This window comes from Taudactylus pleione, unplaced genomic scaffold (genome assembly GCF_031769625.1).
Source record: "Taudactylus pleione unplaced genomic scaffold, aTauple2 ptg000372l, whole genome shotgun sequence".
NCBI lineage: Eukaryota > Metazoa > Chordata > Amphibia > Anura > Myobatrachidae > Taudactylus > Taudactylus pleione.
The window spans coordinates 8031562-8054747 of record NW_028284773.1 but is presented as its reverse complement, the minus strand read 5'-3'; the positions used below and the strand labels follow the sequence as shown (position 1 = coordinate 8054747).

At 44.9% G+C, this 23186-nt stretch overlaps 1 protein-coding gene across 1 annotated transcript in view; it reads right to left on the bottom strand.

The window, feature by feature from the left end:
- Positions 1-23186, bottom strand: part of OSTN (osteocrin) — a 107121-nt gene that overhangs the window by 61851 nt on the left and 22084 nt on the right. The window contains exon 2 of the mRNA XM_088444727.1: positions 12269-12355. Within this exon, the coding sequence (XP_088300853.1) occupies positions 12269-12355 (87 nt within the window). The remainder of the gene's footprint in view (positions 1-12268; positions 12356-23186) is intronic.

The window sequence follows — 23186 nt, the reverse complement described above, 5'->3', positions numbered from 1 at the left end:
CTAGTCTCTTCAGGGAGACAGGTTGGTTGCTAGGCTCTTCAGGGAGACAGGGAGATTACTGCTATTTCAGAGAGTCACCCTGACACAGGCTTGTCTACCCTCCCGATTTGGTCGGGAGCCTCCCGAATATCGGGTGCCGCTCCCGACCTCCCGGAAAGACAGGCAAGCCTCCCGGCTGCCGCATGACCCCAACTACTGCAAGAAACCTCCGCAGCGGGGGGCCCGATGACGCGTCATCGTGGTCCACCCCCTGCTGCACAATGCCAATATTTTCGGCATTGTGCAGGGGGGCGGAGCCACGATGACGCGATCACGTGGCTCTGCCCCCGGCTCCGCCCCTAAAACCGCGTCATCGCCCGGCCACTTCCCCCGCTGTGCACAGACATTCAGCTCCCTCCCGGAAGGAGGGAACTGAATGTCGGCATGCATGCCCTGTCAATCAGGGAGAGTTGGCAAGTATGAATGTCACACTGCAATCCAGCTTCAGCAGCTTCATAGTGCACACATCACAGATTAGTAAATGCTTGTTAGAATTGTTTGATTTAGTGACCACCATTTCTTTCCATTCCTAGTTGCTCAGTGCTGAATGCTGCCAAAGTTGGAACACTACTCATGTTGCATGGATGTCAATTGTTTAGTAAGCTCTAAAAAAGAAATATGCAATTGCATCTGGTGGATCCCTGCTTGAACCCTGGTGCTGAATGTGAACTAATGATGATGATGATGATGATGATCAGCATCAGCTTATTAGCTGAATGCATCTGAATCCCTCCCATTTATAGTATTACGGTCGTAGTGTTTCTGCTGCAATCCAATATCTAAATTAAAAAGTAAGTAATTAAGAAAGCTATTCATCATTACACAGGGGCCTATGTATCATACCACTTTTACCTTATCATCATCTGGAAACAGCAGATAAGAGGGCTGTCAAATTTGCTGTGTTTGGCCATAATATAGATCACTAGTTAGATAGCACCATCTCTAGATGCCCTGAGGCTACGTTTTCAAGATGTGCTGGAATAAATAATGTTATATTTCAGGACCATGATGATAATATTAATAAATAGGACCCACACTGATAAAATAAGACCAGTCACAGCGCTGGACAGGTCAGCAGTTTAACAACTCCTCTTATTGTCACCACAATGCCTTTCAACAGATTGTAGTATCAGTAGTTCCCATGTTATATTAGCAAAGTAGCACATGTCAAATCATCAAACTTTGGGCCTGGTCCAGATATGGACAGTGTTACACAGCTGCAAGGAAGCTCTCTTCTCTTCTAATTAGCCCGTAGATTAACAATACATGTCTGTATTTCACCTGTTCTACAGGTGTATGTTTGATATGCTACCGCAAGCACAACTTTTTCTTTTGCTGCTTCTATATATATTTTCTATTTATTTATCTTTTCGTTTTCACCTATATTATTGTTATATTGTCTAATAAGTGTTCATTAGCGCTTGGTCCTTTTTGCTATTAGTTCTGCAAGGAAGCGGCTGTGCAATACCGTACAAGTAAAATGCAAATGCAGCAGGAGGTGTAGGAAATAGACACCTCCTGTATGTATCTGAAATCCGAGTACGTAGACACCACAGGTCACGATGGTCGCTGCCCTCGGCCAGTCTGCATAAACTGAAGCTTACTCAGCCTGGCCCTCAGAAACCCTCTGCCAGGTCCGGGAAGTCTGATGGTGCAGACCCTGGTGCGGCACACCTACAAAACAGCTTCCGAGAGGGAGCTGAATGCCTGTGTATAGCTGGGAGCATGGTCAGGCAATGACTAAGTATTTGAGGCATGACCATGCGATCACGACATCGTGGCCCCGCCCCCTCTTCACAATAGAAATGAAAGGCATTGTGAAGCAGGGTGTAGGGCCGCAATGACACTGTGGGAGTTTCTATCATTAGAGCAGGGGGGCCAGATGGGTCAGCGGCCATCAGGAGGCATCCGATATTCGGGAGGCTCCCGGCCAAATCGGGAGGGTAGGCAAGCCTAAGGTACACTGATGATGATGTGATGATTAGCAGAAAAACAAGTACATACAGGGCCATATACTGTAAATTAAGGGGGGTGATAGAAGCTGATTGGTTGCTATGGGCACCCCCCCCCACGAGAGTTGGCACAACAGGTCAGAGAGGCATGTGCTGAGCTTTGATTAGTAGAGCTCATCACATGCTTCTCTGACCCTTGGAGAAAATTAGCAGCAGCAGCCTCATGGGAGGGATTAATTAGTAGGGATGGGTATCGGTGGGCTGTCCATCGATAGTCACCATCGATAGTTCTATCAATAATTACCATCAATGACACTAGACTATCTGCCATTGATGGCAGAGAACCATTGGATCTCTGCCATCTGTGGCAAAACCAATCGGCCATCGGTAGTTAACCATCAATGATAGTTAACTGTCGATGGTCGATGGCCATCCCTATACATCAGAGCATGTGTAATCCGCGCATGTGTAATGTTTGCTGAATGATGAGGAAGAATGCCATAATGAACAGAAGCAGTGAGGTACTCACTATGTTGGATACACATGTATGTAACATGTCTGACTTATTAGAGGATAAAGTTTTGGGAAAATTATTATGAATATTTGTTTATTTTTGGCCATATTTCCAAACTCACAATACATACTATTGACACCTGCTATAGTATTAGGACAAAACCATTTTTTATATATATATATATATATATATATATATATATATATTAGGGGTGAGCGGGTTCGGATTTCTGAAATCCGAACCCCCCCGAGCCCCCCCGATCCGAGTCCGATCCGAATCAGGCTCGACTTTTCCCGCCTGACTCGGATCTGAAATTGAGGCAAAACGTCATCATCCCGCCTTCCGAGTCTCGCAGGTTTTGGATCCTATATAAGGTACCCGCGTCGGCGCCATTTTCTCACTCGGCTGTGGACAGTGAAGAGGGAGGGTGGGAGTTAGGGCTGTGTAGTGTAGTGTAGTGTAGTGCTGCTGTTGTCCACTACTTCAAAGTCCATAGGGGCTGGCTGTGTTGTGCTGTGCTGCTGTTGTTAATAGGGGCTGTGTCCACTACTTCAAAGTCCATAGGGGCTGGCTGGACTGTGTTGTGCAGTCAGTTCTCCATAGGGGCTGTGTCCACTCCAAAGTCCTGTGCAGTGTCCCAGTCCTAAAGGGGTGCTGTAGTGTTGTCCAGGGGGTGCTCTGTCCATCAGGGGTGCTCCCCCCAAGTGCTAAAAAAATAATATATTTTCTGTGTTTGTGAATTGTGTGCGCAGTAGCCGCACGTGCATCAACAAAGTAGTGCCAAGCGTGCGCCTGTGTCATAAGTAAAGGGCCGGCTGGCTTGACCGTTAAAGGGTGCTGTAACCCCCGAAAGTACACTCCAGTCCAAACCAAAAAAAAAATTATTTTCTGTGTTTGTGAATTGTGTGCGCAGTAGCCGCATGTGCATCAACAAAGTAGTGCCAAGCGTGCGCCTGTGTCATAAGTAAAGGGCCGGCTGGCTTGACCGTTAAAGGGTGCTGTAACCCCCAAAGTACACTCCAGTCCAAACCAAAAAAAAAATTATTTTCTGTGTTTGTGAATTGTGTGCGCAGTAGCCGCACGTGCATCAACAAAGTAGTGCCAAGCGTGCGCCTGTGTCATAAGTAAAGGGCCGGCTGGCTAGACCGTTAAAGGGTGCTGTAACCCCCGAAAGTACTCTCCAGTCCAAACCAAAAAAAAAATTATTTTCTGTGTTTGTGAATTGTGTGCGCAGTAGCCGCACGTGCATCAACAAAGTAGTGCCAAGCGTGCGCCTGTGTCATAAGTAAAGGGCCGGCAGGCTTGACCGTTAAAGGGTTCTGTAACCCCCAAAGTACACTCCAAACCAAAAAAATATATATTTTCTGTGTTTGTGACTTGTGTGCACTGTGGCTGCACGTGCATCAACAAAGGAGCAGCGCCAAGCGTGCGCCTGTGTCCCATAAGTAAAGAGCTGGCTGGCTCATTTCTTAAAGGGTGGTGTAACCCACAAAGTGCACTACTCTCCAGCAAAAATAAAAAAATATTTTCTGTGTTTGTGTGCGCTTTAGCCGCACGTATATATATCAATATAACATAAATGGAGGACCAAACTTTCTCCGATAAAAATAAAATAGGGAAAGATCAAGAACCACTTCCTCCTAGTGCTGTTGCTGCTGCTGGGAGTTGTTCATCATCCCAGAGAGGAAGTAGGAACATCACTACTTTTACTAAACAATTGACCCTCCAACAGTCCCTAGCGATGAGGATGAAGTACGACAGCAGTCATCCTGAAGCAAAACGTATAACTGAGGCCTTGACTGCTATGTTGGTGTTAGACGTGCGTCCGGTATCCGACATTAGTGCAGTGGGATTTAGACAATTGATGGAGGTAGTGTGTCCTCGGTTCCAAATCCCATCTAGATTCCACCTGCATCCTCAAAGCAGCAGCGACAAGCGTGCGTCTGTCTGTTAAAGGGTGGTGACACCCTCAAAGTGTGCTACACAAACAATTAAAATATTGTTCTTTTTTTTTCTGTGTTTGTGACTTGTGTGCGATGTAGCCGCACTTGCATCCTCAAAGCAGCAGCGACAAGCGTGCGTCTGTCTGTTAAAGGGTGGTGACACCCTCAAAGTGTGCTACACAAACAATAAAAATATTCTTCTTCTTTTTTCTGTCTTTGTGAATTGTGTGGGCTGTAGCCGCACCTGCATCCTTAAAGCAGCAGCGACAAGCGTGCGTCTGTCTGTTAAAGGGTGGTGACACCCTCAAAGTGTGCTACACAAACAATTAAAATATTGTTCTTTTTTTTTCGGTCTTTGTGAAATGTGTGGGCTGTAGCCGCACCTGCATCCTTAAAGCAGCAGCGACAAGCGTGCGTCTGTCTGTTAAAGGGTGGTGACACCCTCAAAGTGTGCTACACAAACAATAAAAATATTCTTCTTCTTTTTTCTGTCTTTGTGAATTGTGTGGGCTGTAGCCGCACTTGCATCCTCAAAGCAGCGCGACAAGCGTGCGTCTGTCTGTTAAAGGGTGGTGTAACCCTCAAAGTGTGCTCCACAAACAATAAAAATATTCTTTATTTTTTTCTGTCTTTGTGAATTGTGTGGGCTGTAGCCGCACTTGAATCCTCAAAGCAGCAGCGACAAGCGTGCGTCTGTCTGTTAAAGGATTACATCGGTGACAGCATCCAAGTAGGCATGTCAGACAGTCCGTACCTGTACTGGCAGGAAAAAGAAGCAATTTGGAGGTCCCTGTACAAACTGGCTCTATTTTACCTGAGTTGCCCCCCCTCCAGTGTGTACTCCGAAAGAGTGTTTAGTGCAGCCGGGAACCTTGTCAGCGAAAGGCGTAGGAGGTTGCGTCCACAAAATGTGGAGAAGATGATGTTCATAAAATGAATTATCAACTCTTCCAGGGAGACCAGCCTCCAGAACGTACAGAGGGACCTGTGGTTCCAGCAGGGACGAATTAATACTCTGTGAGGATGAGGATGTACACACTGAAGAGGGTGAGGAATCGGTGGATGAGGAGGATGAGGGTGACATCTTGCCTCCGTAGAGCCAGTTTGTGCAGGGACAGATAAATTGCCAGCTTGTTTTGTGGGGGCCCAAACGAACCAATCATTTCAGCCACAGTTGTGTGGCAGACCCTGGCGCTGAAATGATTGGTTTGTTAAAGTGTGCATGTCCTGTTTATACAACATAAGGGTGGGTGGGAGGGCCCAAGGACAATTCCATCTTGCACCTCTTTTTTTTCTTTGCATTATGTACAGTTTGGGGCCTAGTTTTTCAATGCCATCCTGTCTGCCACTGCAGTTTCACGCCTAGATGGGTCACGTGTTTGTGCCGCCCACTCGTGTCGCTTAGCATAGTCATCCAGCTACCTCGGTGCAACCTTTTGGACATAAAAACACTATTGTGAGGTTTGAGGTATTCAGAATAGACTGGAAATGAGTGGAAATTAAGGTTATTGAGGTTAATAATAGCATAGGAGCAGAAAAACCTACAAATTCTGTGATTTTAGCTGTTTTTATGCTTTTTTTCAAAAAAATACAGATCCAAAACACAAAACCCAGAACCCAAAACACGGAAGGGTGGTTTTGGCAAAACCAATCCAGATCCAAAACACGAAGAAAGATCCAGATCCAAAACCAAAACACAAAACACGAAAAGTGGCCGGTGCACACCCCTAATATATATATAAAATGTATTTTTGTTGGTTTTTGGTCATTATAAGGGCACATGTCTTCCTCTTCTGAGTGTAGGCAGCCTAACATAGGGTGTGTAGTGGTGTCTGATAATAATTCCCCTGTGTGGCATGAATGCAATGTGTACTGCACCTATTGTGCTAAACTTATTGCATTATTAGTTGTTGCATGCATTCCTGGATTGGAGGGATTCAAAGTCCCTATGTCTGTATTTTTGGAGTCTGATGTTGTAGTCACTATATGTGCGTGGTCTGTATAGGCGACCAGATGGAGCAAAGTTTGTGGTGTTTGATATTTATATTTTATTTTCATCTTTGAATTTTTTCTTGTTTCATACTTACAGATGATTTGCAATGGTGTGTGTATATAGTACATTGAATAGCAGGGTGCATACACTGGGTTCGAACCTATTGGTTGTGAGTAAGATATTGTAAACCGTTCTCATGGCAAACCAGTGTTGCAAGATGGTCTCTGTAGTCCTAAAGTGAGGGTCACTGCCAGCAACAGAAATCATGGGGCCCTATACACCCATTTTTTTAGGGGCCCCCCATCAGCACTGCAGCCAGCACTTAAGGACTCACTGACCACTCATTCAGCAGCAGGATAAGTCACCTGGCTGGGCTGCCATGGAACAGTGCATAAGCTTATCTAGCACGGAGTCCAGACTGGCATTAATGGAGCGGGCATCTATATGATGTCATCTATTGTAATGTCACATGGTGAGGAGGAGGTGCCACTGAGTCACTATGCAGCAGCGGCGCAGGGAGGGCTGTGAAGCTTTCCATGACTGTGCCATCATGTGTGCCCAGTGTTTCAGCAGTGCGATGCCGGGGAGGTGGATGTTGACGGCCTGCCAGGGTTAAGTGGGTGGGGCCTCTGGCATGCATTAAGATGGAAGCTGAAACCACTGTAAATAAAGGATGTATATGTAACATGATGTGCTCTCACTTTCAAGACACAAAAGAGGCTCCACGAAGCAGTATTTTTGAAGAAAAAAGCATATTTTGTCATTTATTCGGGGATGGTATATACTGTATCATACTTGCTCAATTTCTCTCAGACTTTCTGGGAGACTTCAGAATTTGGGAGAGTTCGGTCTTCCTTTCTATGGTTAACTGGGCATAGACCACAAAACGATTCGCTATGAATCACATCATTGTGGTCCTATGCAACACAATGCTGGAAATTGCATCAAAAACCATAGGGACAGGCCACAATGAAGTAATTCATAGCATCATGCCCCTGGCTCACCCGTCTTACATTGCATAGGTGGTGATTACGTGATTCATTGCAAATCCTGTCATTGTGGTCTATGCACAGTTAACCGTAGAAGGGAAGATTGAATACTCTCCCGGGAGCTGGAGAGGAAATCAGGGAAGTACAGAAATATGGTCCAAAAGTGTGCAAGGTGATTTGTAAACATGTTTTCACTTTTTGCTGATATACTCATTTCTGTCACGGACCAAACATTTGCTCGCCATCTGTCAGACCAACTTAAAAAGAGTATATAGGAAAGGTTCCTGGACTGCACACCCCAAATATATGTAATGGGAGGTGCTACCTGATGAAACTAATTGCAGGCACAGAAAAAGACAAATCTCAGGTGCACAACTCCAAATTACTGATAATATATAAATGCAATAACATTTTGCAGTCAATAGAGGTTTTTAGCATAATCATGGCCAAGGTTATGGGCCTACCCACCATATCCAGGTAACCTCTTTAGGGTAGGTCCCTAACATACTTGGGTTCAAATCCAGAGACGCAGGACTCCTCAAACTAGCCCAGCTAAGCTGCCCCAGGGCACCACCATATTAAGGAAAGTGCAGTGTGAAAGAGATAGTTAAGAGCAGCCACAGCTGCATATAAAGAATGAAAGTAAAAGAGTGAACTACACGTATAATAAACACTGCACTTTTCTTAGTATGGCGGTGCCCTGGGGCGGCTTAGCTGGGCTAGTTTGGGGGTGTCCTGCGCTCTGGATTTGAAAGAGGTTACCGGGATATGTTGGGTAGGCCAAGGCCAAAGATGGGAGCCCAAGAAGCTATATCACAAGGTGAGCAATTAATTGTTTGCATTAATGAGATATATTGCTAAATATTTTGCAGACAGTTATTTATATATTATTTATGTTTATTTTCACAAAGCACTCTTAAGCCACCTTCTTTTTTTTAAAAGCATTTGATGATTTTACTGTATTTTTTTAACTTCAAAACCAAATAAGTCACTGTAAAGTACAGATGTGTCCTCATACGCCTAGCCTCAATACGCCCTATGGCGTGAGGCTCCTAACGCAAGTGAGCTGTAGAAGAAAACATAAATAAATTTGTAAAATTGTGTTTTGCAAGTTCCATCACAAGGCTGGAAATGTACTGTACATGCTGTGATCACGAAGGAAGATTGACATTAAAGAAAAAATGAAATAAAAAAATTCTATTGGTACTGCTTCCAAGAAGATCCCTATATAGCAAACACAGGCTTGTAAGAGATAATACTTCCACATACAGAAGCAGCAAAGAAGATTACTGTATGGCTATGTTACTTAACCTTGTTTTTACTGACATAATACATCAGTAACTTGTAATATTCCTGGAAACTTATTATATCTAGCATGGAGGTTGTAATAGTTAGTATTACTGCCTCACAGTACTGAGGTCGTGGGTCTCAATTCCCACCGTGGGTGGCCCTAGCTGTGTGGAGTTAGTATATTCTCCCTGCACTTGCGCGTGGGTTTCCTCCAGGTACTCTGGTTTCTTCCCACAATCCAAAAATAAACTGGTAGGTTAATTGACTTCCAGTGAAAGATTTAACCCTAGTGTGCAAGTGTGTGAGCATGTGTTAGGGAATATAGATTGTAAGCTCCACTGGGGCAGGGGCTGATGTGAATGGCAAACTATTCTCTGTAAAGTGCTGCACAGTGGCGTAAATTCATCCCAGATGCCTGAAGGCAAGTTATAATTTGATGCCCCCCCACGTCACAGCCACATAGTTACAGCCCTAAGTGGGGTGAATATGTTGTGGACAATGGGGGAGGTGCCCCTTCAGAGCTGGAGCCCGGCGGCAGGTGCCTCCATTGTCTCCCATAGTTCTGCCCCTGGTGCTGCAGAATATGTGCGCTCTATACAGGGGTGCAGAAAGACCTATAGGGGCATCATAGCAGAATGTTTCCACATGCCCCCACCACTATTCAGATATAATCAAATTATTTTGCAGTTTATACATTATTATTCTAAGTTATCTAATGTTTGCACTATCTGCCAATGTAGTTGATATACAAGGTTTAAATGAATGGTATAGTAAGTATTATAAACCCAAGTTTTTTTTAAATCACAGTCTCCCTTATCCTAATTGTGTATGATATAACGTGGTATATAAGAAAGGCTATATGATTCACCAAAAAATCAATCAGATAGTTAGGCTCCTTGCAGGAGACATGGGTGCAGCGGTGGAACTACTGGCTGTGCAGCCGATGCCTTACACCGGGGCCCGCCTTGGTGCAGGGGCCCATAGCCGCCTGCACCCGCCGCCAGTGTCTCCCGGCAGGGCCGCCATCAGACACTAGTCCCGGGCCCTGACAGAGGGGGGCCTGGTAGCAAATCGCGGATCGGCAACCAGACAGAGACAGCAGGCTGCTTTTCAGATTTAATGCCGGCCGCGGGCCAATCACAGCTCACGGACTGGCGGCGACTCCTGATTGGCTGCCGCTCCGCAAACTATGATTGACCCGCGGCTGCCGGCAGTCAGAGGGAGGCGGAGCCTAGCGACTGGGAGGCCTGGATCAATAAAGTTTATTTTGATGCTATTGCGCGACGTCACGCCGCTGGTTGCAGGGAGGACTGGAGCCAGGACCGAGCTGCCGAGGAAGAGGAACAGCACAGGAGACAGCAGGTAAGTGTTGGCTGGGGGGGAGCCATGGCAGAGCTGGAGATGAAGACGCTGTCACTGTGAGGCCCCAGGGCTGGGACATACGGGCTGTGAGGCCCAGGGGCTGAGGGCTGGGAGGCCCAGGGGCTGGGGTTTGTGAGGCACAGGGGCCGAGGGATGTGAGACCCAGGGGCTGAGGGATGTGAGACCCAGGGGCCGAGGGATGTGACCCAGGTGCTGAGGGATGTGACCCAGGTGCTGAGGGATGTGAGGCCCAGGGGCTGGGACATACGGGCTGTGAGGCCCAGGGGCTGAGGGCTGGGAGGCCCAGGGGCTGGGGTTTGTGAGGCACAAGGGCTGAGGGATGTGAGACCCAGAGGCTAAGGGATGTGAGACCCAGAGCTGAGGGATGTGAGACCCAGGGGCTGAGGGGTGGGAGGCCCAGGGGCTGAGGGGTGGGAGGCCCAGGGGCTGAGGGATGGGAGGCCCAAGGGCTGAGGGATGGGAGGCCCATGGGCTGAGGGATGGGAGGCACACCCCAAACTATGAGGAAAAGTTACACCACGCAGTAGATGGGTTTGGGGCTGAGAGACCCAGGGACTGAGATTGTGGCTGAGAGATGCAGGGGCTGGGTTTGGGATTGAGAGATGCAGGAGCTGAGAGTTGTGAGACACAGAGGCTGGGTTTGGGATTGATTGATGCAGGGGCCTAGAGTTGTGAAACCCATGGGCTGGCTTTGGGGCTGAGAGACGCAGGGGCTGGGTTTGGGGCTGAGAGACGCAGGGGTTGGATTTGTGATTTAGAGACGCAGTGGGTTGGTTTGGGGCTGAGAGACGCAGGTGAAGTCTTACCCATCTGAACTGCACAAGAGTAATGGTGGTGCTTTATGTGGAAGTGGCTATTTCAATGTATTTTATGTAAGCTACACTTTTTTAATGTATTTAATTTACATCTGGCTTTTCCAACGTATTTTATGTGGACATAATGTAATTATGTACATATAGGCGGCACTCCAGAGGCTTCTACCTGGGTGAACAAACGTGTTTTATTTTAAACATTTTGGGATTACATCCCCTTCATCAGGATACACACACGGGGGAGGGGGGCCCAAAGCATATTCTTGCACCTGGGCCCACCACTTTCTAGTTCCGCCACTGCATGTGTGAATGGGTAAACCCGTAACCACACACAGCCACACCTCCTCCCAGTGAGGAGAGACGGAGCAGGCCATTCCATGACAGCAGCACACTGGTAAGAGTAGAAAAGCTGTAATTGGGGCCCTGAAGGCGGCCCGGACCCCATAGCGGCCGAACCTCCTGCTCTTACTGTAGCTACTCCCTTGGCACTATATAAATAAGTAGTAAAACTTATAATATAACATTTAGATTTCCTGGAATATTACAAGTTACTGATTCTACTATACAGCTTATGTTTGGGATCTATGGTGTCAATTTACTAAGTATTTGCAAGCCACGTTTGTGTTTTGCTTTTAATATCTTTGGCTTTTTAAATTTCGGGCTTAAACGAGTCGAGAAGCAGCAGCTTACAAAAGCAGTCGCTTAGTTAATTTACCCCTGTGACTGTAATACACCCTTGAAAAGGTGAATGCAAAAAATGTTACTGTTTTGAATTTTGAATACTTGCTTTAAATTCATTTTTAAATACAAAGGTTACAGAATTAGAATTTGTCATTAGAACTGCAGCAATTACTGTATATAAAAATGTTAACATTTTTTCATTTATTAAAAGCTACTTATATAGAGCACACATATTGCACAGCACTTTGCAGAGTATATTTTAGTAATTCACATCAATCCCTGCACCAGTGGATCTTACAATATTTAGATGGGCACACATAGAAACTAGGGTTAATTTTTTTTGTCAGAAGCCAGTTAACCTAGCAGTATTTTTTGGAAGTGTGGAAGGAAACCAGAGCACCTGAAGGAAACTGTCATAAACACAGGGAGAACATACAAACCCCACACTGATAGGTTCTTGGTCAGGAACCACCTTATGTAATCAGAGCTGTCATAAGTAATTCTAACCACTTTGCCACTATGCTACAGTAAGTCATTTTTGAAAAACATTTCCATGGATAAAAAAAATTCCAAGTATCAAGTTTTAAAGTTTGACATTGCCCCTGGGAAGTTAGGGACACTTGGCACCCATGTTTTTGGAAATAAAATGATTCACAGTACTTACTCCCCTACCTCTGCAGAAGCCTCAGTGAAACCAGTCCACTTCAGTAGTGCAACAGCAAGGAAAAGGTAGACACTCACATGGCTCCATTCCAGCATCTGTAAAGCAGATAACCATCCGTGTGTATATTTATATATATTACAACATATCACATAATACGCACATGCAAATAATGTTTCACGCTACACAATAATGTAATTCATTATTCTAAACTTGTATAGTATAATTTTAGCAGCTTAGATCAGAAAGATTACATCATGTTTATATCTTTGATTTATTACCATCAACAATTTAAGAAGTGTTTACATTTCCTGAATCTCCATACAGTAGAGTACAAAGTCAGTAAACTGGTTACAAACAGTATGACGTGTTCAGAACAAGAACATTACAAATGTAAAATGAATCATACTACTAGGAACTTGCAATCTAAAATGATTGGGATGGAAATACGAAACATTCCTTAAAAAACAAAAACAAATACTGCATAGACAATGAGCATATAAATTGTCATAAAAGGAAAGATAATTTAAATACAATAAATAAAGAAATAAAATCAATGGTTTAAACAAGGAAAAACATAATCTAGATTCCACATTTAGCCACAAGTTTAAATCCAAGCATTGCATTAGAGTAAAACATTCACAGTTATTATGTGTTACCAGCACATTAACACATCTACATAGTGTATACTTTATGTTGGCATAGCATACACTAACATCCCAATGGGGAGAGTTACAGTATGCTAACAAGAAAATAGTCATATTAAAGGAAATAATAAGTTAGAAAATGTTACAAATCCATAGCAGGGAACTCTCCCTCATGTATTTCAGCTCACGCCTTGTAGGTAATGGACATTGGGGCAGATGTATGAAGCTCTGGAAAGTGATAAAGTGCAGAGTGATAAACGACCAACCAATCCACTCCCAACTGTCATGTTACAGGCTGTGTTTAAAAAATGACAGTTGGGAGCCGATTGGCTGGTCGCTTATCACTCTGCACTTTATCACTTCCCAGAGCTTCATATATCTGGCCCATTGACTCCTAATGCTAGTGCGAGTATCCATCCATCTATGCCAGTATCTGAAGCTTCTCATACATCTCTCCGCCCACTATTTTCCCGTCTGCAGCGCAGCCTTCATCACTAGTATTGGCACTGGCACCCACCCCAAGCTGGGTACAAAAGATCCATCTGCATCAGGCATCACAGCTCCATCCTCTCACCTCAAACAAGCACGGCTACATACCCACGACACAGGTCTTTTCTGTGTTTTCACATGATAAATCGGCCTTTTCACAGACAGAGCAATCCAGGTACTCATGGAGCGAATAATCCGCTTTGCACATGTAGGTGCCTATGCATGGTGCCGCACTTGAGCATTCTGTGATTGCTTTTGTTGCCCATGCGCAGCCTCATAGTCACGAGAAGTGTCCTCTTTTGGACGTGCTTTTGGAGTCAGGCCCAATATCTGAACACCCTTTACTAATTGTACAGATATGAGTTATGTTGGAGCATAGCAACAGCTACAGGCTCTGCGTTTATGCTGTTATTCTTGCAAACATGTTGCCATATTTTTTGTAAACAATGGCACCTATTTATTGCCATGATGATGTGATGCTGATTAACTATGGTCAGGAAGTGGTATGTGCACTGCTGAGTCAGATTGCTGCTTACCTGGTCACCATGATTCCCACAAGGCCAGCTGGATCTGATTGCTTGTTACCTGTGTTGTCTTGTCTGCACCCCAAATCTGGGAGTGGCGAGTGCAGTGGATTTCTGACATTATATATATATATATATATATATATATATATATTTCCATGAGACCAGGAGCACACACTAATATATAGTTACCAAACGGAGTGCTCAGCACATAAAAGGTTACTGATAAGGACAAATAAGAGCCGGCAACATCCTATAATCAAATGCAAAAAGAGGACGTATTTAATCCTTAGTGAATAGTAAAACATCATCCAGCAGTGTAATGCATATCCATTTAGAGGTCAGGGCATGTGGGGAGATCAGCAATAGTGCAAAAAAGTCAGCATAATGATCAAATCATAAAGTCCATGAAATGGCATGAATATACTCATCATAAGTCCATCCCCAAACATGTAGTGCCCGACAGCTGTTTCGGTGTTAGAATGACACCTTCATCATGAGCAGCAATAACGAATCCCAAAACCCACAATAAATACCTGCAGAAATCGCAATTGAGTACACACACCTGTGTTGTAAACTCATGGCAAACGCTGGATCCCCCAAGCCGTAAAGACCGGAAGTATCAGCACACGCTCCAGAGTGCACGCTACACGTGTATGGTATACACAGAGGGACGCTCCAGAGCGGAACTAGTCATAAGTTGCCAGGGCAACAGACAACGCCAGGGAGCCAGTAACGGAAGTGACGCTCTGGGAACAGAGCTAGTCACCCGTAGTCATGGCAACCAGACGCGGATAATCAAAAACTAACAAGTAATATTAAAGTGTCAGGCAAAATCAGAAAGCTCGTAGCTCTGATATGAACTAAAACCCCACTGTTTATTATGTTTATTATTATTATTAGTTATTATGGTGAGCGCAGAGCCCCTGTGATTTCTATTTAAACAATGTGGTCACATACCATGTTTCACCCCAAAACTAGGAATGGTGAGTGCCATGGATTAGTGCTTTTTGTTTATTATGATTCATTTTTATAATGAATCATTTTTGTGATCACATTTTCTGATGCACCCCTTTTAACTAGTTATCTAACTTGTGTCAGCTGTTTTCCTAGGTGCTTTGCAACAGGTGTGCTTGGTAACTGTCTCACATTTAAAAGCAAAGTTTCTGTGAGCTTTAAACCTTGATAGCATACCCTGAGTTTAACACTAATGTGATGGCTATGTCCATGTTATAATTCTGAGCAATAGAGTAGGGACTTGCAGTAAAGTGGGGTCCCGTGACGATGGGCTGCAAGCTTAAATGCATTGATCAATTCATGAACTAAAACCCCACTGTTTATTATGTTTATTATCATTATTATTAGTTATTATGGTGAGTGCAGAGCCCCTGTGATTTCTATTTAAACAATGTGGTCACATACCATGTTGCACCCCAAATCTAGGAATGGTGAGTGCCGTGGATTAGTGCTTTTTATATATATATATATATATATATATATATACATACAGTATTCCTATATATAAAATATATATTATATCATATATAGACTTACTTTAATATGTTACATATTAATATTCTTTATTAATCTGCTGGTGCCTACCTGGTGCATCAGCACACTGAGCACAGTTATATAGGGCAGTTTGCTGCTGGGCGCCGGCAGCCTGGCACAAAGCTGCATCGCACCTGCTGCCTGGTGTGAAGTCTGTGAGGAGGCTGGAGAAAGGCCGCGGAGGGGCTGGAGGCAGAGCAAAGGCTTGTGGAGAGGGAAGACCATACCCTCTCTCCAAGGCAGCCTCAACAGGCCGCCCCTCAGGTCCCGGTGCCCTTAGGCAGCTGCCTAATGGAAGCGCCGGCCTTGCCTGGAAGCTATACAGAAGGTACACTACATGGCGCTTTTTCCTAATGTATCACTGTGTAGTCCCTCTTTGTTATGACAGTGTTATCTCTTATGTTCTAGTTTGTTAATCCTTCATGTTAATCTATGTTATGAAGTTTAAATGTGAATGTACTGTCAAAGCAAAGTACTTCCCACAAGTTTCCCTGCTTGAACAGAGAAGCATACAAAAAGTATTTAATAATAGAAGCGACAAATAATTAAATTTAATCTTCTTTACTTTGCGGCGTAGGGGTGTGTACATGCGAGAACAAACCACAGGCCTCAACCTCTCAATTGTGGCTTGTGATTGCTTCTTCTGCTAAAGCCGTACCCTATTGTTTTTTTGCCACCCCTGCTAAATATGCACCGGCAGCCTTGGATTGGCCCACCGTTGAGCTGGGTAATTCCCCAGTGGACCCCACTTCTTCAAGGTCCCACCCCTTTCTGTGAGGGGGCAGTGCTTAGCGGACCATGATCGTATGGGGGGGATTTGGACTGTGTTAGAAGAACATTACAATCCATTCCCAGTCTGCCTTCCCCACCCCTTCCCTCCCATCCAGTCAGAGGTTAACAGTAGCCGTGCTGCTGTGGTAACTCTTTCCCGTCCGTGTGGTTGTATGGGACATGGGAACTTCCATCCCTGCAGTAGCACCAGCCACTGCCAGTGAAGTGGAGGAAAGGCGCCCCCGGAAAGATGGAAGAAGGACCTGGTGGAGCAGGAGGGTGAGGAAGTGCTGGGGCACAGGAAGTTTGCAGAATCTCCTTTGACCAAGGTGGTCCACTGGATCAAGGATAGTGGTGGACACGAAGGGCCCTTCAATGGGCAGCTCCCAGTGGGTAAGTGCGCTAGCAGAGCCACCATGAAATCAAAGTAGATGGGCTGTTTGCTGGATTGCAGCCTGGGGCTCCCCTGGATGGGGTGTAATTGGGGTGTAATAGTGCCCTTTGTCTGCCTCTTTTCTGAAATGTACGATCCCTTTGCCTCTATTCCTCTTCTTTTTTAGGGATCATCCCTCCTAGGGCTGCCCCTCCCCTCATGGCTTAGATCTATTTTGGGGTATTTATAAAGTCACCTGAAGCACGAGGAGCAGTTATAAAAGAGGTTGCTTAGTGCACCCTTTGATGAGATTGCAGTACAGCCTGGAGGATCGGTGATGCCACACCAGCACCTGTGATGATTGCATGTGTGATGCGGGCAGGTGATATGGTGTAATATAGACAATGTGGGTGCAGCACCAAGCAACTGAGGAGTTAATGAACAGTCCAAGTCCAACATTCCAATTTCAGAAGGTTCATGGTCCAATGTTCCACTGGCCCCGCCCACCCAGTGGGTCTTCTGGTCTAGGTATGAGTGGCTCTCACTCCTGCACATGATCTGGACCCCTGGTTATACTGGGTGCAGGAACTGATGCCACTTCCCTTCCCTTCTTCTCAGACATGTGATTTCAGTCCAAAAACATACTGGTGGGCTAACTGGATTCTGACAAAATGAACCCTTGTATGTGTCCATGTGGTAGAGAATATTGGCCCTCATTCAGAGCCGTTCGCTATTTGCGTTCGTTCGTTCAAAAACAAGGGGTGGCTATTCAAATGATCCGTTCGCACATTGCAGTCTGTTCACACCTCTAAGTCTGAACGAGCGAGCAAAACATACGCTCGTTTATTTGTTAAAAACGCCCCCTGCCCGCTCGCACCATACGTCATGTCCGCTATTTATTAGATTAATCGAGTACATCGAACAGGATATGAACTGCTCGCTATTCTTGTGGTTGGTTTTTTCAACCGCTATTTTGCGAGCAGTTCTGAGTTAAAAAAAACCAAGTGACGTGGTCAATGACGCTGCTGGATTAATTATGCACACCCATAAAACGCCCGCTTTGACCTTTAAGCACGCCTGCGTTCTGATCTCCACTCCCCGTTTTCAAGCACCTTCCCCGGTTACCACCCACATACGCCTCATTCTGTCACTCAAAATAGCAGGCACTCGCTATATTGCGTACAAACGATTTTCAGCCGCACTGACTGGTTCGCGCATGCGTACTAAAAACCGTACGCATGCGCAGATGTGCGAACGTCGCTCGGAACGAGCGTACTGCCGCTAGCGAGTGGCCCTGAATGAGGGCCATAGATAGTAAGGATCACTGGGGAATGGACTGATGTGACTAACAAGTACTCTTTTTAATATTCATAATCCGGCTTTCGTCTTGGGCACTTGTGGTCTTTACTTCTGTACCTCTGATGACTAAGCACACCCCCCTCAATTGGCTGGCCACACCTCTTTAGCTTTGCACCGCCTCCCATCAGTGGGCCCTACCATTGCAGTCTCCCTGTGGGTCCTTCATGCCCCAGTCCGACTCTGTGCACAAATGTCCTTAGCTAAGTGCAGAAGGTATGTTAGGAAAATAATTTCCTTTGTGGTACTGCGAGTTTAAAATTGTTCTTTCTATAAATTTAAACTGATACCTTTCTATAAATGTAAACAGATTAAGTAGAGAACAAATAAGTAAGGAAAAATAAACTTTGTATAATTAAGGGTTAAAGTTATCAAAGAAGGATTCCCCTATTGATGAATCCCTGTAGTGTTGCATTAAAGCTGGGTACACACTATGCAATTCTCGGACTGACATGGCTATGTTGGTCAGATAGGGCTGATAATTGTGTAGTTTTGAAGCTCAGGTGATTCACAGGGTATCCTTCGAAGAGATGCTCCATGCAACGTTGGAATACTTCATCGCCTGTGCATGTGTCGTAGGACATTTGGAGGAAGGCGTACCTGTCCACAGGTGTCGTGAACATGGGCACGGATGAATCCTTGTCCAATGTGATCTGCCATACCAACAGCTTCAGCCCTAGCTACTGTAGGTTGAGCAAGCTGTATTCCTGTACGTTTTTTGTCTGAGAGTCCTGCACTGCATTGTATGTGACATTTCTTCTTGAATTTGAGCTCAACACCATGTAAAGTGGTCTGTATGCAAATCACCACAGGATTCTGGAGAAGTGTGATTTACTCACTACAGTCATTGCTGAACACTGGCTGTAGAAGAACTTCCTGTGTAACAAACACTTCATGTATAACAAAGGGATGGCAATGATGCAACTTCCTCCATCCACATACAGCAATCATCTATAGTTTGAAAAAAGCAATTATTGTGCAGTGTGTACGCTCCACATCTGGTGTTATTGGGATCATTCTGGTCGTCCAAATTTGTCTAGTCGTTGGCAAATCTGTCAGATGTTTACCTACAGTAGCTTCCATTTTTTTTAGCAGACTGTGGTATTTCAGTATTTCCTGGTATTTTGCCCATTCCATTTTGCCTTCAATTCCAAATATGAGTTATATTGATAATATCCTCATTGAAATATGATTCTATATAGGTTTCTTATTAAGTGTGTACATATTAATCTTATTTGAGATTTTCAAAGTAGTACATGTGAGTTTTGATTTCCATAGAAGAGGCATCAGGGAGGCATTAACCAATTGAAAAGGTGTAACATAGGGTATTGAAATGAGGACTCCAGACAGGCAGGTTCTTGGTAAAGCAGGGTCTTTTATAGGTAGCAGACACTGCACCTTAGCATACATGAGCATAGGCCTGGATACACACAGGCACATAACAGAAAATAAGCAAACAAACATAAAAGTAAATGTCCCAGCACTCCTTGTGCTAACAGTCAGCAGTTACAATATCTGTGGACCCTCCAGGTCCTGGCACCCTAATGCTAACCACCACCCCCGGCCTATCGCCTGGCCAGTTTGTCCGGCATCAGGAGCAAGGAGTATTAGGTGTGTGGGAGTTTTAAACCTTCCTGTGCTCCAGTGATTTTTCCAGCTGGGTCTGTGTAAATGTGAAAACCTGGAATTATACACCTCCACTGCTAATGCAGAACGCACAGGTTTCACTCCAGCCTCCCTTGGAGGGAGCTGATTCCTCCAGAATGTGGGCAATTTAGGTGGGAGACAACCCCTCTCATCACACAGGCTAACTGTCCCTTTATAATTTTAATATGACATATCTCTTAACCTAACTAAAATATGTGCTAATACTGTAAATATCCCCTCGACTAACTGCTATACTTTTTAAATAAGTGCTACTAACAGGTTCCTGCAGCAGTCTTTCATCGCCATCATCATCACCATCGTATTTAAACATTTATACCAGATTGCAGCAGAAAGCCAGACTAGACTGCTGATGTTAAGGGGTATGAGCTGACAGTTGCACATGCTTCCTTCACCAGGTCATTATCCTAGCTCCAACAGAGATTTGTACTGACAGTTTGATATCCCCGACATTACAGGATAATGCGGTGATAGAAGAAGTCTCTCATATATCTCTGTGGCTGTCTGGGGCAACCAGCTTGAAATAGGTCAGGCTGATGCAACCATTTAACTTGAAAGTATAGCAGAAGTAGCATTTGTTTTAGGATCATTTCCAGTTGTCCATGCCCTAATACAAAGGTTCTCAAACTCGGGGTCTCATTCAGACCCGCTCGCGAGCGCAGGACGCTCGCAAGCGGGTCGATGGTACCCAAATGCGCATGAAGGAGGATGCTCCGTCGTGCGCATGTGCGAGACCCGGCGAGCAACGGGGAAGCCGTCGCTCAGGGTCTCGCACCAAAGGGGGCGTGCTGTCAAAGGTGAGTGACAGCATGCCCCCTTTGGTGAGCGTGCCGGGGCATGGCTGCCCAGATGGAGGAGGCCACGCCCCATCTGGGTCCGGCCCAACTGACATCACTAGTGATGTCAGTGGGAGTGATTTTGGCTCTGATAGAGCCAAAATCACTCCAGGGCTTGCGGCAGCGAGACCCTACCGCAGGGTCTCGTCGCAAGCCTGATGGTCGCGATGGTGTTGACCATCGCGAACATCATCATGGACGCTCGCATAAGCTGTGGGTGGTATTTGAAAAATGCGGGGGGCGCCAATGCTCTTTCTGGCACAGGGCACCAAAAAGTCTAGTTACGGCTCTGTCTCTACTAGTTTGTTGCTTCTTTCATTCACTATGAATTCTCTGACTACACACCTCTGATGAAACGACCCACGTGATAGGTTAAGAAATGCGTCAGGTGACTGACCAGGAAGTGAAGAGCATGGAGATGCTGAGCAGCCATATTGCTAGCACACAGCAGCGTAGCCCTGTTAAACCCCCACTTACAGGACTCAGGGCCTGATTCACTACGGATCGCAACTACGAATGCAATTGCAATTACGCTTTGCAATTACGCACGCAGTTCAACTGCGATAGTATGACGCCCACTTTACCTTACACAAATTTGTAATGTTTAGCAAGACTGCAAAAACATTGGTACAATCGTGTACCATCGCAACCTCACACACACTTGCACAAGCTCTGACCTTACTCAGAAATTGCAAACTTAATCGCACGCTATGAGTCCTCAAGCTGCGTATGCCGTTGCAGTGGCTAATTTATGCACACCCCTGTAATGGCGTTCAACTTCAAACACACCTGCATGCTGGCGTTTCTCTGACCACCCCCTCGTCACTACCCACAAACGGCATTTCCTGTCAGTCACTCTGCGATGGGTCTGCGTAGCCACTGTGATCGCAGGCCCCATAGCAGTGAAATGTTCGTGCATGCGCACTGCAATGCACACAAATGCGCAGCGTGTAACAATCGGCCATTTGTGTGCGTATTCGCAGTTGTAATCCTTGCTGAGTCAGGCCCTCAGAGTCGCTGCATCAGCACAAGCTGTTTGCCACTTTCCATCTGTGGAGATACTGACCAACACAACTACACGGCAGCAGCTCATCAGTAACCAAGTATAACCGGAACAATATAGGACAATGGTCATAAACTCACTAACGTGTATTATCGTGTTACCATATAATACCTTCTTAAATACAAAGTAACTTAACTTCTAAAATAAAGACACAGACAAAACTGTTGGCGTTTAAATATTTTGTCAAATTTATTTTTGACAAGTCATTACATTTTTAGACTATAAGTTAATACTAGTAATGGTGATGGCACAAAAAGAACGCAAGGGAAAATAACAACCAAACAGCTCAAACAAACACACACACAAGCCAAGCATTGGTGATCAACTCTCCTTTAACTTCAACTACCTGTCCAGGTGGTATAGTCATTTCCCGTCCAGGACAATTGGCTGTCGCCTTACTCCACTTCAATGAGAGCGCACCCACTAAGCCTAACTATTAACATAAACTAACTCCGAGTGTTGTTCTTTTCCGCCAAGCGAAGCCTAAACTGATGCGCCGCCACCATAACTCAACCCTGTAACAAGAAACACCTAAACCAGCAAAAAAAATTAGCCAATCCTGCAGGACTAAAATGCACGCCATCTCCACGAAACAAATGTGCATCGCGGAACTGAATAAACACATGCTCCAGTACACCACCACGATTCTCCAACATGTACCTCATCACTGCAGTATTTACCTTCCTCCACCGTACACCAGAACCAGCACACCTCCAAACACTCCTGTGGACAATGAAATACCACAACACTTGCAGGAAGGCAGGGCTTCTGCTATCAAATGGATCTAATGACAATAAGAGTGCAAATCCAGTGCAGTTCGCTGACCTGAATCATTCCTAATGATGGGTAGAGAGGGAAAGAGTTGTCTGCAATTGATGCACAGAATTAAAATATAACTTTTATTAGTCTTTAAATTATGTATATCAGTGATACAGTCCGTGAAATATTAAAAGAAAGAGATGAAAGTGTTATATAGGTAAGAAAAAGTGTAATTAAAATGGATTCTCGGTACCAATACAGGTGTGTTGTTAATATTTTTCTGAAATATATGGTAGTATCCGGGATATCTATATTTTACTGTTTATTTAATCTATTGCAATAAATAATTATTTAAGCCAAATGCCACTCTGTCAGTATTATTTCAAACATTAATTATAGCACTGCATGGAAGGGAGTACATATATGTCCCCAGAGCATATAAGTAGATATGTTCATTCCCACACAGATGCAGCACCTTATAATACGGAAAGAAAAAACACAAACAAAGCAGTCGAACCATAGACACCATACTGACAAGACATGGAAACGTAACAAAGAGGGGGGAAGGGGGAGGGGAACAACGTAGCTAACCAGACTTGAGGCAAAAAACATAAAAAAACCCGGGAGTAAACTAACCATCATGTCATATCATATAATTCAGAAGCCAATTGAGCCCCCGAGGGAGAATAAAAAATTCCTCATAGACTCCCGCAGTAGGACGAGCTAAGCCCGGACAAATATAACGCCAGAACGCAGCAGAAAGCCACCGACCAAGGGATTGGATATCCCTGTCGGATAAGCCAGCAGAAGACGCAGATGTAGCAGCTCCTATTCTAAATGAGTGATTACCGAACTCGACAGGCTCGAGTTCTGAAAAAGCTAACAATGCTGCAAA